The following is a 14,564-nucleotide window of genomic DNA, read 5'->3' as shown; positions in this document are numbered from 1 at the left end:
TGGTGACTGAAATAAGTCAGTCAGAGGAGGACAGATATCATATGTTTTCACTCATATGTGGAACTTGAGAAACTTCCCATGGGGGAAGGCAGGGGGAAAAATAGATACAAACAGAGAGAGAGGAAGGCAAACCACAAGAAATCTTAAATACAGAGAACAAACTGAAGGTGATGGGGGTGGGAGAGAGGAAAAATGGGTGATGGGCATTGAGCAGGGCACTCCACAGTTGGGATGTGCACTGGGTGTTGTATGTAAGCCAGTTTAACAATAAATCATATTTAAAAATTACATTTTGAGAACTACATATTCAAATAAACTTGACCATTATCCAAGACAACTTTTGGATTCAGATAAGGAAGGTTCCACATCTCCTAGCAAAACATTCTGTCCCGTCAAGGAGGGAACCTGGGCTTTAAAATTTTACAGTCACTGATGTAAATCTGTTTTAAAATGGTCAGTTTGCATAGGTTCTTTGAATCTCAGCTTCTTCACCTACAAAAGAGGTAATGACAGTTCTTAGTTCTCGGGTTTCTCTGAAAACTAAATGAGCTTTTTCATCTAAAGGGCTCAGTGCGGTGCTAAAAGTGATAGCCATTGTTAGAGGTCTTGAGGTCATGATCATTGCAGGCTTGTGATAAGGATTTAAAGACAGGCCTGCTGGAAACCCCTGCACTGCCTTTGCATGTGCCTGGAGCACTGTCCTTGTCTCACAGCTAATTAGTTGCTTCATGACCTCATGAGGAGACTCCATGCAGGCTGCTTCTCTGGTGGGTGTTTCCTGACCACATCCAGCTACTGAGTTACCAGATTTGACTGTTTCTGTTCTTGCAAATCTGTCATCTCACTTCTGGCAGCACTGATTTGTATATCTTACCCTCTCTCTACTACTTGAGAGTAGCTGCTACTGCATCACTCCCAAGTTCCCCAGCTCAGTGCTTAGTGCTTGATAGGTACTCAGTTAATACTATTTGAAAGAATAAATAGGGAAGGACAGGACCTAGATACATTGAACATGGTCACATGCTTCCATTTGACCCCTAAACATTTGCTTACTAGTAAAGAGAATAATCTGAACTATTTTTTGTTGGGAACTTTATTTAGTGATATGGCATCACTAGTTTATCTAGTATATTTGTAATGATAGTATAGTCCTGACATTAAAATAAAAAGGCAGACATCAAGAAATCTACATTTAATTATAAATTTAATTTTATTTGTTACAAGTCAATGGAGAATAAATGATTGCTAATGGGTAGCAGATTGAGAAGGATTGCACCTATTTAATATTTCTTCATTTTGAAAGTCTGGTTTTTGAAGGAGCTCTGTTTTATAAACTGCCATGGAAAGTTGAAACTTTGGATTTATTAATGTACTCTATGAGCTGCTAAGAAAAACTGAAAATTTAGATTTCCATAGAAATCCCATTGTCATCTTTAATGATGGCATTGGTATAAATGCATATACCAAATTTTTATAGTCAGTGATCTAGTATATGTTGGCACTTGCCCTGAGCCATGTTCTTGCCAAAATTTAGTAAACCTATTTAGAAAAATTCCCCTTATCACTGTGCCAGTTTCTCTAGAAACCAAAAGCTTTCATCATAACTAACCTCCCTGCTTAATCTGCAAAAGAACAAAGCTAAAGTTATTGAAATGTGATAAATTATGATAGTAATCTATCTAAACTGTATGAAGCCATCATTGACTTTATGTGTATTATTACCTTGAGAATTTGGTGCTTTGTGCTAACCTTACCTAGAAACAGAGCCATGGGTAAAATCATCTCCAAAGTGTCTTTTATTTTGTCCTTCTCTATAATCTCTATAATCTCTAATGAAGATTAGAGATTTCATTAAGACCAGAAAACATAAAACAATTTCAGTTCTTTCTTCAATTTATGACACCTTTCCTCCAATCATTTCAAAATATTTATGCAGAATTCAGGAGCCCATTTCTGTAGATAGCACTTAAGTGAATTTGGAAGGTGGCATTTCAGTAAGTATAGTAGAGAGAAACTTTTGAGTTGGAACTGTGTCATAATTTATAACTGGATAGCTTTGCAAGTTTCCAAAGAAGAATGATCACCACTTATTGGCAACCCAAATGCATTTCTTGTTTGTTTCCTGTAACTGGTTATAGCCTGTGAGCTACTCCTCTCCCTTTCTCCATGAGCTCCAAAATAGCTTTATTAATAGGAACATACGCTGTTTATGTTCTTAAAAAAAAATCAGGGTGGTCTTAGATGTCTGTCTTCCATTCTGGCATTTCCCTTTGTACAACCCTTTTGAATTTTCTGTTTAAAAACTGGCATTCCAATAGCTTTTCTTTGGCCTAATGCCTGGGTCACATATTGCAGCAGCAAATTAGGAATGTTAAGAAGTCCCCAAAAGAAAAATGTTTGTTATGAAAGTAGAGCTGATGTGACACATAGAATTAGAGCTTCTTAACTTATCTAAATGACAGTTAGTGATCATTTTCTTTCATTCTTATTTTAAAGGAGGGGGGATGGGGGAGAATGAAAGAAATGCCTAGAGGCTGAGATTGGATTTGGTTCACCAAACTGTTAAATGTCAAATGTACTATCTGATAATACATACATCCTTTCATCTCTTTTTAGGAGCTAATTTTGTTACTAGAAAAATTAGCCGGTCAGTGGCTAAGATTTACCTTGGACAACTGGAATGTTTCAGCTTGGGAAATCTGGATGCCAAGCGAGATTGGGGCCATGCCAAGGACTATGTAGAGGTAGGAACTGACTCATTATGTTCTTAAAAATACCTGTATCAGTTGGTGTTTTCAATGCCAGGCCTCTGGTGGAAAAGCATGACCTAGAAGAAGTGGTAGCATATAAAATTTTGCTAATGCAGATATATTTACACTCACACTGCTTTCATTTTAAGGCTCCATGGTTCCATTTTACATGTAGATGACACTGAATGTTACTGGAATATGGAAACCTTTCACAATTGTTCTTTCCATCATTAAAATGAAGGTGTCAGTCAGTTGTTCCCAGGATGGTTGAAAAATGTTTGAGTAGTATTCTTTCCTTCCTAAAGCCTCTATCTCCTCACTTTGTGCACCTTCTCCCTCCTGCCTACTCAAAAGTCATATAACTGTGAAAAAAATTTTAGGTATACAGATACAGTTCTCAGAGCTTCAGGAAATATTCCCTAATTTCAGTTTGTATAATCTAAGACTTTCAGGTTTACATTATTCTACTAAAGTACTCTAAGAGTGAAATTCTTGCGGAGGTTTTGGTTTCTGCTGCTTGAGTGTCTAGTTATTACCCTACATACTTCTCAATGTGTGACTTTACACACCAATGAATTTTGTTCATTAAATAGAGATAGAGTTGTTAATAATGATAATATTGCATAATACTGGATATAGTTGAAGGGAAATTCAAGTTCTCACTCTTGGGATTTATCTGCACATTAAATTCTGGTCTGGATTAGATGTGTTACATGTGTAAGTAGTGTGACTTTTCTTTAAGCAAATGGTTATATTTTACCTTTCCCTGATCAGTATCCTTTTAAATATACATGGCTCTTTCTGTGGCCAGACATGAAGGAGCATGTTGGTGACATTGTCTTTTTCCCTGGAGTCTGTTTGTCCTTGTTTAGGTGCTTACAGATTTCCTGTGCTCAGGAGACTATTTCTGTCCTTAATGATTCCTCTCTGGGAAACCGGATCTGGCTTCCTTGTTCATTGATGCGATTCAAAAAGAAACTTGAACGTTTACGAAAGAAAGCAAACAAGTAGTTTACTTGCTAACACAGAGGTTAGTTTCAGGTGTTAATATTTTTGTTCATAACAATTAAAAATGGGTACTTGTACACCTAATACTGATTTATATTATGGATGAAGAACAGCTTTGATTTTAAATTTTGAACAGCATAACATTTAGATAATTTCGGTATGTTCTTTGAAGCTGTCATTACAAAGAGGCATTTTATGACAATAGACATTAGATATATTCTAAGAACATTTCATTAAAAAATATATAAGCCCACCTTTTCAGAAATTTAAGAAGTAGGAGAAAGGAGATATTAATAATAGAAGCTGAAACTCTGTTTTGTCTAATCTATATGGCCTTACCTACTTAAAAATATGAGGCAAGGTTCATAAAAATGAATTTTTTTTCAAAACTATCATTCTAGCTTTCTGCATATGCTTAGAGCAGTAGATAGCTGTATAGTTATCTTTCTTTATCCAAATTCTTGTTCTCCAAATTCAGAACCAAATAGATCAAATTTCATTCTATTTAACTTTATTTTTTTGCACCGGGGTAAAAAATGAAGTTTGTACTAGAACTCAGAAATAGATTTTGATAGAGAAACAGTATACCAAATCTTAATAATGCTTATTACCATTTATGTTTATTTTTCTCTTTGTATTTCTATATTTTCCATATATTTGAAATGAATATAAACTTTTCAATCAGAAAAAAATTTAATGACATTTTAAAAATAAGCCAAAAAGTGTTTTAGAAACTCATGACACTGTTAAATACATAAGTAATGAGTAAGTCTTTTGTGAGCTCAGTGGATCTGGAAGAAGGACCCTGGTATCATCTCATTCCCCAAATGCCAAGGCTAGCACTGGTCCTGGGTGTAGCTCAAACCTTGAAACAAAGGTGCCACATTTGTATTCATTTAAAATAAAAGCATTTTATAAACATTTTGGCTCAAAGACTTCAAAAAGGTCTTCCCAAATGCCATTTTGAAGATTCCTTGACAAAATGGTATCAGTACAGTGAACCAAAGCATCCACGCAAGAGTAAAATGTTCTGGCCTTTCAGGAAAAATGTAAAATTTTCAGATTTTATGGAGAAACAGACATACAAAATTAAGTCATTGTCATTGCCATTCAAGACCTGGCTTGTTCCACAGTACAAGTAGGTTTTGCTGAACCCTGGGGTTCAGACAGTAACACATGTTGATGATGCAAGAAGTATTATATAGTTCTCATTTATGGGTCCTGAAGGATGTCTCAATTTAAATTTCTTGATTTCTGAAAAAGTGCCATTATTAAGTAAGAATACGTAGTTTGCTATTTCCATTTTAAGAAGTGTTACCATCTCTTGCATTTCTAAACGTGTTAAAATGAGGTTACTTCACAGACTTACGACTAAAGGCAGATGTTGCTAAAATTAAAATCAACAAGCATAAGAATGAAAAAAGAGAAACATTGTTTGTTTAAAGTGCATCTGCATCCTGGCGCTATAATCAGCTTTAGAATAAAGAAGCCTTGGCAAGTACAGATCAAACAAGTTATAATAGCATCTTATTTACACACGTCTTAATTATATAATCTTTCTCATTTATACACAAACATATTGTACTGGTGAATCTTTAGATTAAGTGACTTACACTTTTTTACTTATGGATAAACTTCCATGATGAGGAGTAGAGAGCGTTTGACAAACAGAGTATAGGGATCCTAGCTGTGTCAGTGATTTGTTCTTCAGTCTTAGGGCTTTATATCTCAGCTTACCCATCTGTGAAAAGGGCCTAATAACAACCCTGTAAAAAATTAGCATTAATGTGCTGTACATTCGTGATTAGAATCTACCTCTGTCTTGTAAACATTTTTGCAAGAATTTATACAAAGCCACTTCCTGTTGCTGATTCAGGTTCATTAACATCCATTTATAGTCTTGTTTCCTAGATCAAAATGATTTAAAACTTAAACTGAGTGGGTAAGGGGTATTTCAACTTGAAGTGACGAATATAAAAACTATATTAAATCATGCTGTACTTCAGAATAAATAAGTTATGTGCTTACATCTTTTCCAATAATATTTATTATAAACATTTTAAACGTACAGGATTGTTGAATGAATTTTACCATTAACAGCCATATACCCACCACCCAGATCCTATAATTAACATCTACAATTGTTGCAACTTGAGAAAAAAAAAGTATTACTGTTTAAAAACTACTCTGTAGTGCTGATGGCTCAGAGCTCTAAATACTCAATTTACACAAACGCGGGTTGTCGAGAATTTGTACTTCTTACAGGATATAGTCAGTTGATAATTCAAACTTTTGAAATATTTTTATCTTCTTAAATAATTAAGTGACACCATCACACTCTTTTCATGCCTGCCTCCGTCCACATACATTGAACCATTGTATTTATGAGAACACATTCAAACAAATTCAAGATGTCAACACAGTATCAGTGGTGCCTGAAAGGAGAGGATCTCTAACTTCTCTAGGAGGCACTGTTCTTTCCACACACCTTCTGTTGACTACCTACCATGGTCATGGTTCTAGTTGCTGTAGATGACAGTCTTGTAAACTTTGTCTAAAGCCACATAAGCCTGCACAATGCTAAATTTCACAAATGTAAGCAGATTTCTTTATCATGGACTGGCTTCTCAAAACTTAGAATATATTAATGCACTACTGCCTATTAAGATTAATAAAGTGTTTCTCAAACTTATTTAACTTTGCTACCCTTTTAATAATATATATATATATATACACATTAACAGTGAAGAGTTGGAAAATGGCACTATATGTTTAAAATTAACGGTAACAGTTTGATTAATGAGGTCCCAGTGTGATCCTACCTTGATAAAACTAGCTAGGATACAACTTTAGCTGGAAAATATGGAACGATGACCTAATTGATAAGCACTGGATGGGAAGTATCTTTAAGCTTTTATCAACTCACAAGAGGGTCCTTAGTCTTGGGATACATGGATAATCAGTGACCCAAGTCTGAACTTTTTCCAAGACTCAGCAAAACCATTTAAAAAATATCATGAGGTTTTACTACCAACAACTGACCATACAGATATTCCTGAAGAGTTCTCCTGTTCTAAAGGCAATCTAGGGCACATTCATATTATGGGGGGTAGGGTGGGATTTTTGAGACTCATCTGAATTTTAATATAATAGTCCCTCACACACACCTCTTTCTTTTCTCCCTCCCTCCCTCCCTCCCTCCTTCCTTCCTTCCTTCCTTCCTTCCTTCCTTCCTTCCTTCCTTCCTTCCTTTCTTTTTCTTTCTCCCTCCTCCTCCTCCTTCTCCTCTTTTTCGGCAGGGAGCATATATTAATTTTAAAAAACTACTTTTAGAAATAAAAATAATAAAAATTGCCAAATGTTGGATGCTCATTATGGGTCAAAAACTTTATAGAAGACTTTACATACATTATCTCATATGAAACATACAACAATCCTTCACAGATGAAGGAACTGAGGGTTGGAGAGTTCAGGGTACGATTTGCCCAAAGCCATGGCCATCAGAGGTGAATGAAGCCAGAACTCCAGCCCAGGCCTGATAGCTAAGCCATGTTTACAACCACTAATTCTCACTGAAGTGAGGGGAGGAGAGACAGAAGCAGTGGGGTCTGCCTAACTTTCCATTTCCCAGAGAGCCAAGACATTGAACTTCTCTCTCTTTTCTCTCTGTGCCATTTATAGTTCAAATGGAGGAGAAATATCTGGAAGAGAGTGTGTGGCTGAAACAGAGATGATCAGATCTTGCTGAACTCATTATATTGACTGTATTAGGCAAAGATGCGGAGGGTGTGTTTGGGGAAAATGGATAGTTAGATGTCCATCCCTCTCTGTTCATTGTCTTCTGCATGAGTTAATTTTTCTTACAGCTTCCAGTTCTCAGCTGATAAAAGAGACCAGGGGAAAGCCAGGGAGCCTCTGGCAGGGGGAGAAGTAGACTGTTGACAGAGCTGGAGAGGATTAACCAGTGTTTCCCCCTTGTTTCTAATTCATCTGTCAGTCTGCTGCTAGCATTTTGCATCCTGTGTTAATTCATACAAATCTGGAAACAAAGGATGCCATTTAAACTTTCTGAGATTTTATTTAAGGGAAAGCTTACTAGTTGCAACATCAACAAATAGGTTTTTTTTTTCTTTTTTATGTTCAGCGGAGTAGCTTGATTACTTGTTGTGTTTGAATTCTCAAAGTGTTCATGGTGCCAGAGTCTATTCTTTAGTAAGGCCTCACTAAACAAATGCAGAAAGTCATAGTTGCCTTATTTCCTCTGGCCAGGTCTTGTGTGGCTGGGGATGATATCACAGGAGTGAATGTGCCCCAAGATCCCCAGAACCTCTAGACTGTTTAAATTGCTATCTCAGTGAATGAAGACTACACCATCAAAGTTTCTAAGATGGATTATTCATCAAGTTTCCATCCACAGATAGTTTAGGAACAAGGAGGTGGATGCATTTTTAGATATTTTCAATTGTATTTTAAAAATCTAAAATTGAGCATCTGACATTAAATTGGAAAAAGTAGTTCTTGGCAAATGTGTATAAGTGTGTGAATTTGGAGGGAAAAAATGAAAATGAATATAGAATGGAGTTGCATACTCAGGAGATACAGTGCCTGTGGAAACGGATTATGAAACTTTGTGTAAATGCCATTTAAGTTCTAATGGGTAGCAATTAACCACATTAAGGTGGAAGCTTGTACTCCACCCTTTACTCACTCTCATGATGCTAAGTGTCATTATACCACTGTGGAACATGAAACGATAACTTGTACCTAAGAAAGTCCTGGTTCTGTTTCTGAGAACAGTCCTAGGGAAACAGTGTGAAAGCCCCTTCCTGTTCCTCTTAGATTATGACACTCATTGACTTACATGTAAAGTGTACTGTGAGATTCCACGAGCTTTCTGCTTCCACCGCCCGTCAGGCCTGCCCAGTCCCTTTGTGCTGGTCCTCATCCGGGCTGAGCTACCCTTCCTCATGCTCTCCTCTGTCCTTCCTGCTTCTCTCCTTTCACTGGCCTTCCACTTCACATCTGCTTCCGCCCACAAATGAAAACTGGCTATTTAACTTTAATAACAAGGCTATTCGTGTGATAGAGACATAATTGCCTCTTTTAAAATACGACATCATCTAAATTTGATGATGAATTTGCCTGTAGAAGGTATGTATCTTTAATATTAAATGCTTCATTTTTTATACTAGCACACTCTGGAAAGGACAGAAAGTATTTGCAATGAAGTTAGTCTTTCCTACTTTCATGTGATTCATGCCCAGGAATGCCAATAAATTAATATCTCTCATACACACAAACACACACACACACACACACACACACACACACACCAATCCTAATTTTTACACTCATTCTAAAGTACTGTTTGATTTCATCCTAGTTTTCTGCTTCATTCACAGGGAATCATTTACTAAAATTATGTTTTACAGAGTCTGGCCCTGTGGCCCTTTCCTATAGCTTTCTCAGACCACTTGAGAGCCTCTTACTGCCCTGGTGATCCCAGGCTCCAGGTTCCCAGTCTTGGCCTTATGGGACCCTTTAATATAAGCGTGTTAATTTTGCCTTTATATCCAAAACCATAAAGCAAAAACCTGTTCCAAATAGAATATTCTGTAAGGCAAGGACATGGATTTTATTTTCTGCTTCTGTGTACCATGCTAGAAAATATCTCCTCTGCTTATTCTCTGCAGTGAATTGTCAAAAATTCTCCTTATCTTTTCTTTCTAGGGAAGGAAAAAATTTTGATCCCCTCTCTGAGTATTGGATCTTCTGCATTTGTGAGATCAGTTACTTATTTTTCTACAAATTGAGTTTAGTAAAATTGGGATACCTGATGGCTTTGTAGAGCAATTAGATCTGAACTCAAGGACAATCTCTGTGGTAGATACCTTAATCTGTCCCACTGATGGTCTGGTTGTCCAGGGAAGCAATTGTGATACCAAGAGGCAGACACCTTTTTGGACTGTCTTGGGAATAGATGCTGTACAGGAATGAAATGTCTGCCACTTTGAGTTGCTAGTTAAATAGCTTTAAATGGGTTTGTTCCATGACTTTGTTCCATGTTCTTTACTCTCTGCCTTATTGTGGTTCAAGAATAATCAAAAGCCACTGTCCTCTTGGGATCAGATTTCCAAAAGGTTTTCCCATGTAGCTTTTACCATTGTTCGAGAAACTGGATATATCACGCATGCAGGCTAAATACGCCCCAAATGGATGAATTTGGGATACCATTAAGCAAAGATCCCCTTTTCATTTTAGGAAAGATAGACTGGGGCTTGAGCCAAGCCCAGTTAATTAACAAGTGCAGTTTTACAGAAGTAGAATTACTTAAAGGCAAAATTGAGAAACCTTTTGTAAAACTGTCTTTGCATTGTTGATTTGAGTCTCCCATGGAAATAAATAGTAAAGTTCCTACAGAAAGAGATGAATTACTCCTTAGAATAGCTTCCCAGCTACCTCTCAAAGTTATGTAAAATATTTGAGATCACTTCTGTTATGTTTTTTCAGTATAAGGGGAATGGTTGGGTTTAACTCATTACTGTTTATTACTTCCTGAAGAATCTAAGTAAATTGAAATCTCTGAGAATAAAACCATTTCGACACAAGCATAGGCTATGATGTGGTTAGTTGGCTAGTGTCAGTCTCTCTCCACGAAGCTCCTTGAAGGCAGGGACTGGCTATTTTTCCTCTTTGTCGTAATTGTGCTTCCCAACATGCCTGGCACAGAATGGCAGATGCCCAAAAAATACTCTCCCGATTTGACCATTTCTTTATACGGTTTATAAAAATGAATATGTGTATATGAAATGTGTTTTATCCCTCTCATTATTAAAAGATTATTTTCTAAACTTAGCATAAGACATTATCTACTGAATATGATTTTAACCATATTTTAGGTTTTAATTGTGATGGATTTACTTGATTCTAGCAAGTAATTTTCAAGCAATTTTCACTCTTGTTACATGCAGACCATAAAGGAAAACTGAATAGTGCCCATATGTTCTTGTACTATGATAAGTTCCCCAATTATCTGTAGATTCTACTATCATTAGACTTTATTCCTATTTGTAAAAGAAGGATATTTGAGCAGATGGAAGAAGTAGAATGAAAGACTGATATACTGGTCCTGATTTACCAGACAGAATTTTCGTAATCACAAAAGTAGCATTGGCTTACAAGATTAAGTGCCCCTCTGCATGACTGGTAACACTGATGTCTGCTCATTCAGAAACATCTTTCCTTGTGTGGTCCTCACTATATTTTGTCGCAGTTTTCAAGCCTCTCATTTGGTAGAGGATTCTTCTAGATAAAGCAGGATTTCTGTCACGAATTCTATTGTTTTTGGAAAACTTTCACTCCTCCTTGCCTTCCCACTTCTTGTCCCCCCTCCCAGTCCCCAGTATGTCCTTCACCACCCACACCCACACACATGCACACATACACATAATAGGAGCAGGTCACTTTCTAATAATACGACTTTGTTTTTGTACATGTAAAAGTTAAAGATTCTTGTATGGAGATCTCTGATAGCAGCTGTAGAAAACTGTAAACTGTGTAGCTAGCAGAAAAGAGAAGTATTCTGTAGTATCTTTTTAAGTGCTCCGAGTGTGTACTTTCATTTCCTCCCCTGGCCGAGTAGATCCCTGTTCCCAGGTCCATCCTCCAGCTTCTGACTCACAAAGTGGAGTGGTGAGCTTCCGCCCCAGGGGCGATGGTGTGTGGGTTGCCTGGGTGGAGCCTGGAGGAGGCAGGTTGCATTCCAGGAAGGTGACCAAGGCCCTTGCCTCTTGGCCATTCTGTCACCACGTCCACACAATACAAATACTCATGCTGGGTGTGGCACTTGATTCTCTCTCCTTGCCAGTGCAAAGGCAAAGATCAGAATCCCCGAGGCTTCATGGCTTCATGTGTTTTTTCTTATAATATCTCCTTTAAGTCAAGAATTGCTTGCTGATTTTCACTGGATCTTAAATTTCAAGTTTGAAAACAAAATACAAAGAGCTTTCACCAGACTTTTTTTTTAACCCCCTGAAGGTTATCTTCTTATATTTGTGTAGTGCTTTATCATTTATATCTTTGGATTCAATTCTCCCAATAAATTTTAGTCAGGGATTAGGAGAGCAGAAATTGTTATTTGCATATTCCATAAGAAAAATCTGGCTTGGAAAGGAGATGCCCAGGCCTTGTATTGAACATGGCTCTTCAGCACAATCCCTTCATGTGATACAGCATGACATTTCTGGCTTGATTCTTGGTATAATGAGTCATTCTTGTGAGATTTTAAAGCCATTTTTTTTTTACCCCTCTAATAAGAATACCCCTCACTAGGAATTACAAATTAACTAGCATTTTCACCACTGGGTTTCTGTGGAAAAAAGAATGCACAAAAGAGAAACTGAGATAGAAAGAAACTCTAAAACATTTGAAGAACCAAAAATTAAAAGGCCAGGTCTTCTATTCTAAATGGGAGACTTCCTCTGCAGTATTAACTTAATAGTTGTACACTCATATAATTTGAAGAAGATATCAACTCTGTACAGGAAATACAGGTTTCACAGAAATCATTTCATTTGATCCTTATCTTCAGAAAAAACTGAATAAGTTTGAAGAAATGGGATAGGTAGTTTAAATTCCATCACCTTTTGTCAGTGACAGTGGAAAGCTTCATTGTAGTTAACTATCTGCTAGAGCCTTTGGGAAACGAAAGCATCATTGACTGGCTGGGCTAAATGAGTCATCTATTAAAATTATCCCTAATGAATTACTGGTTTGCTTGTTTAATTGCGCGTGATGTAGGGCTCTGAGATGTTAGAAGTCTAGTGAGACTCAAAGAAATTGTGTTGACTTCATTAAGCATGTCAGTAGGATCTTTCCTAACTCACCATGTGCAGACATTCCCTCTCCTCCTCCCTCCATCTTCCTTTCTTTCTCTCTCTTCCTCCCTCATTCCTTCCCTCTGTTCTATCCCTCTTTTTCTCCTCCTTCCCCTTCCTTTCCCCTCTGTCCTTCCACCCCTCCTGTCATCTCTCTCTCCCTCTTTCTTCCTCTCTCTCTGAAGCGGGGGGGAAGGGGAGGGGAACAGTATCAAGAAGTCTTACTTCTGAGCCTCTGTGATAGGGCTAACAGTGTCTTGAGTATTAACCACCTGGCTTTGCTCAATGAAAACCCTTTTAAAGCATGACAGACTACTAGTGGTATGCCCTGTTTCACTTGATGTGTGCTGGGCACTATGTGAACAGCATTATACTGTGGCTAGGTGGCTGATGGGCTTCCTCTCACCAGCTTCCTTTTTCCTTTTCCCAAAAGGGCTTCCTTTTTCCTACAGCTGTGTTTTCCATATAAACTGGAGTAGCAAAAACATCAGGATGAGAAAAAACTAAATTCCATGAAAACCATGATTATCACACAAGTTTGTGTTAAAAAAATAATTAATGACAGTTCTTGCATCAGGAACAATTTTAAGATCTTTAGGTACAGCTTATGTTCCATCTTTGTAGCATGTTTGAGAGGTAGCTAGGCAGTCTGCTCATTTCTTCTCAAAATTCTGCTCTGCTTTGGGGTCACTCTGAGCTGCCTCTTTTTTATTACTCTCCTCCCCAGCTGCTTATCCACAAGGATTGACCATTTCCCCTATAGTCCTGTCACCCTTTATTTACAACCCTTTGAATCGCTGCTGCCAGAGCCCTTGTCCCAAGTTAGCTGGGCAGCCTTCTCACAGACACAAAACTTTCCACATCTGATCACCATGCTGACCTTGTTTCATAGCCCTGAGTGCCCTCAGAGTACCTGAAACATAGGATATGCTCAGTGGGTGTTTATGGAATGAATACCCCAGAATGAATGGACCTCAAACCAGATTAGCTTCATCTATTCATTTAATTTAAAAACTGAAGCAACTTTATTTATCCTCCTATCCTTTGCCCTCATCTAGCAGGTGAAGCAGTTCATTATTCAGAGATAGTCACTGATAGATTGAGATAAAACAGTTCAGAGTCTAAACATAACTCCAGTCTTTCACGGTCTTCCCACTATAGCATCTGTCAGATCATGTGACCAACACAAGGGCTACATTATGCATTTTATCATCACTGTGAAGACTCATCATCTAGGTGGTCCATGCACCAGTTAGGGATTACACTCAGTTACAAGTGACAGCTTACTAGGGATCACTGTTTATTTACCACCAGAAGTCCAGAGGCAGGGGCAAGCCACTTACACAATTCATAGATGCCAGGCCCAAATATCTGATCAGGACTCCACAGTGGCAGCAGTCCCAGCTGTCCTGCGCAAATCCCCTAAGGACTGTGTCAAAGAAGAGAAGGCTGCAAATCTCTGGGTGACCAGCCCTAGCATTCTGTTAGCCAGAGCCATGGCCTGTGGCCACCCTGCTCAGTAAGGAAGATCATGAGGCCAGGTTTGTAGTCTCTCAGACTCTCTTCCTGGTTGAAGACCAGAGACTGGGTGCTGCAGGAGACACCTGCCTGTGTTCAACTGTGCTCTTGCAAATGGCATGGTTCTGAACTGGCCAGAGTGGGTGAGGGACAGAAAGAGACCTGAGGTATGAGGCTCCTTTCCCTGCCTCACCCCAAAAGCTTGTGTTGAGTGCTGTACCACATTTGGACTTCATGTGTTTGTAAACAACCACATTAAATTGGATGTTCAAGAAGCCAGAGTGTAGACTACAGTTACTTTAAACTCGGTATTTAAAGGCTTATTTTTTAAATAGTTTCTGTGATAATTCACAGATGCTCAGTCTAACACAAATCATATTCTATTGGCTTCCAGAATTTTGCAGCAGTACCT

General features: G+C 37.9%; 1 protein-coding gene across 1 annotated transcript in view; it reads left to right on the top strand.

Annotated features, from left to right (window-relative positions):
• Positions 1-14,564, top strand: part of GMDS (GDP-mannose 4,6-dehydratase) — a 625,677-nt gene that overhangs the window by 320,239 nt on the left and 290,874 nt on the right. The window contains exon 7 of the mRNA XM_027040165.2: positions 2,617-2,744. Within this exon, the coding sequence (XP_026895966.1) occupies positions 2,617-2,744 (128 nt within the window). The remainder of the gene's footprint in view (positions 1-2,616; positions 2,745-14,564) is intronic.

This window comes from Acinonyx jubatus, chromosome B2 (assembly GCF_027475565.1).
Source record: "Acinonyx jubatus isolate Ajub_Pintada_27869175 chromosome B2, VMU_Ajub_asm_v1.0, whole genome shotgun sequence".
Classification (NCBI taxonomy): domain Eukaryota; kingdom Metazoa; phylum Chordata; class Mammalia; order Carnivora; family Felidae; genus Acinonyx; species Acinonyx jubatus.
The sequence above is the reverse complement of the archived record's forward strand: the minus strand, read 5'-3'. Positions and strand labels throughout refer to the sequence as shown.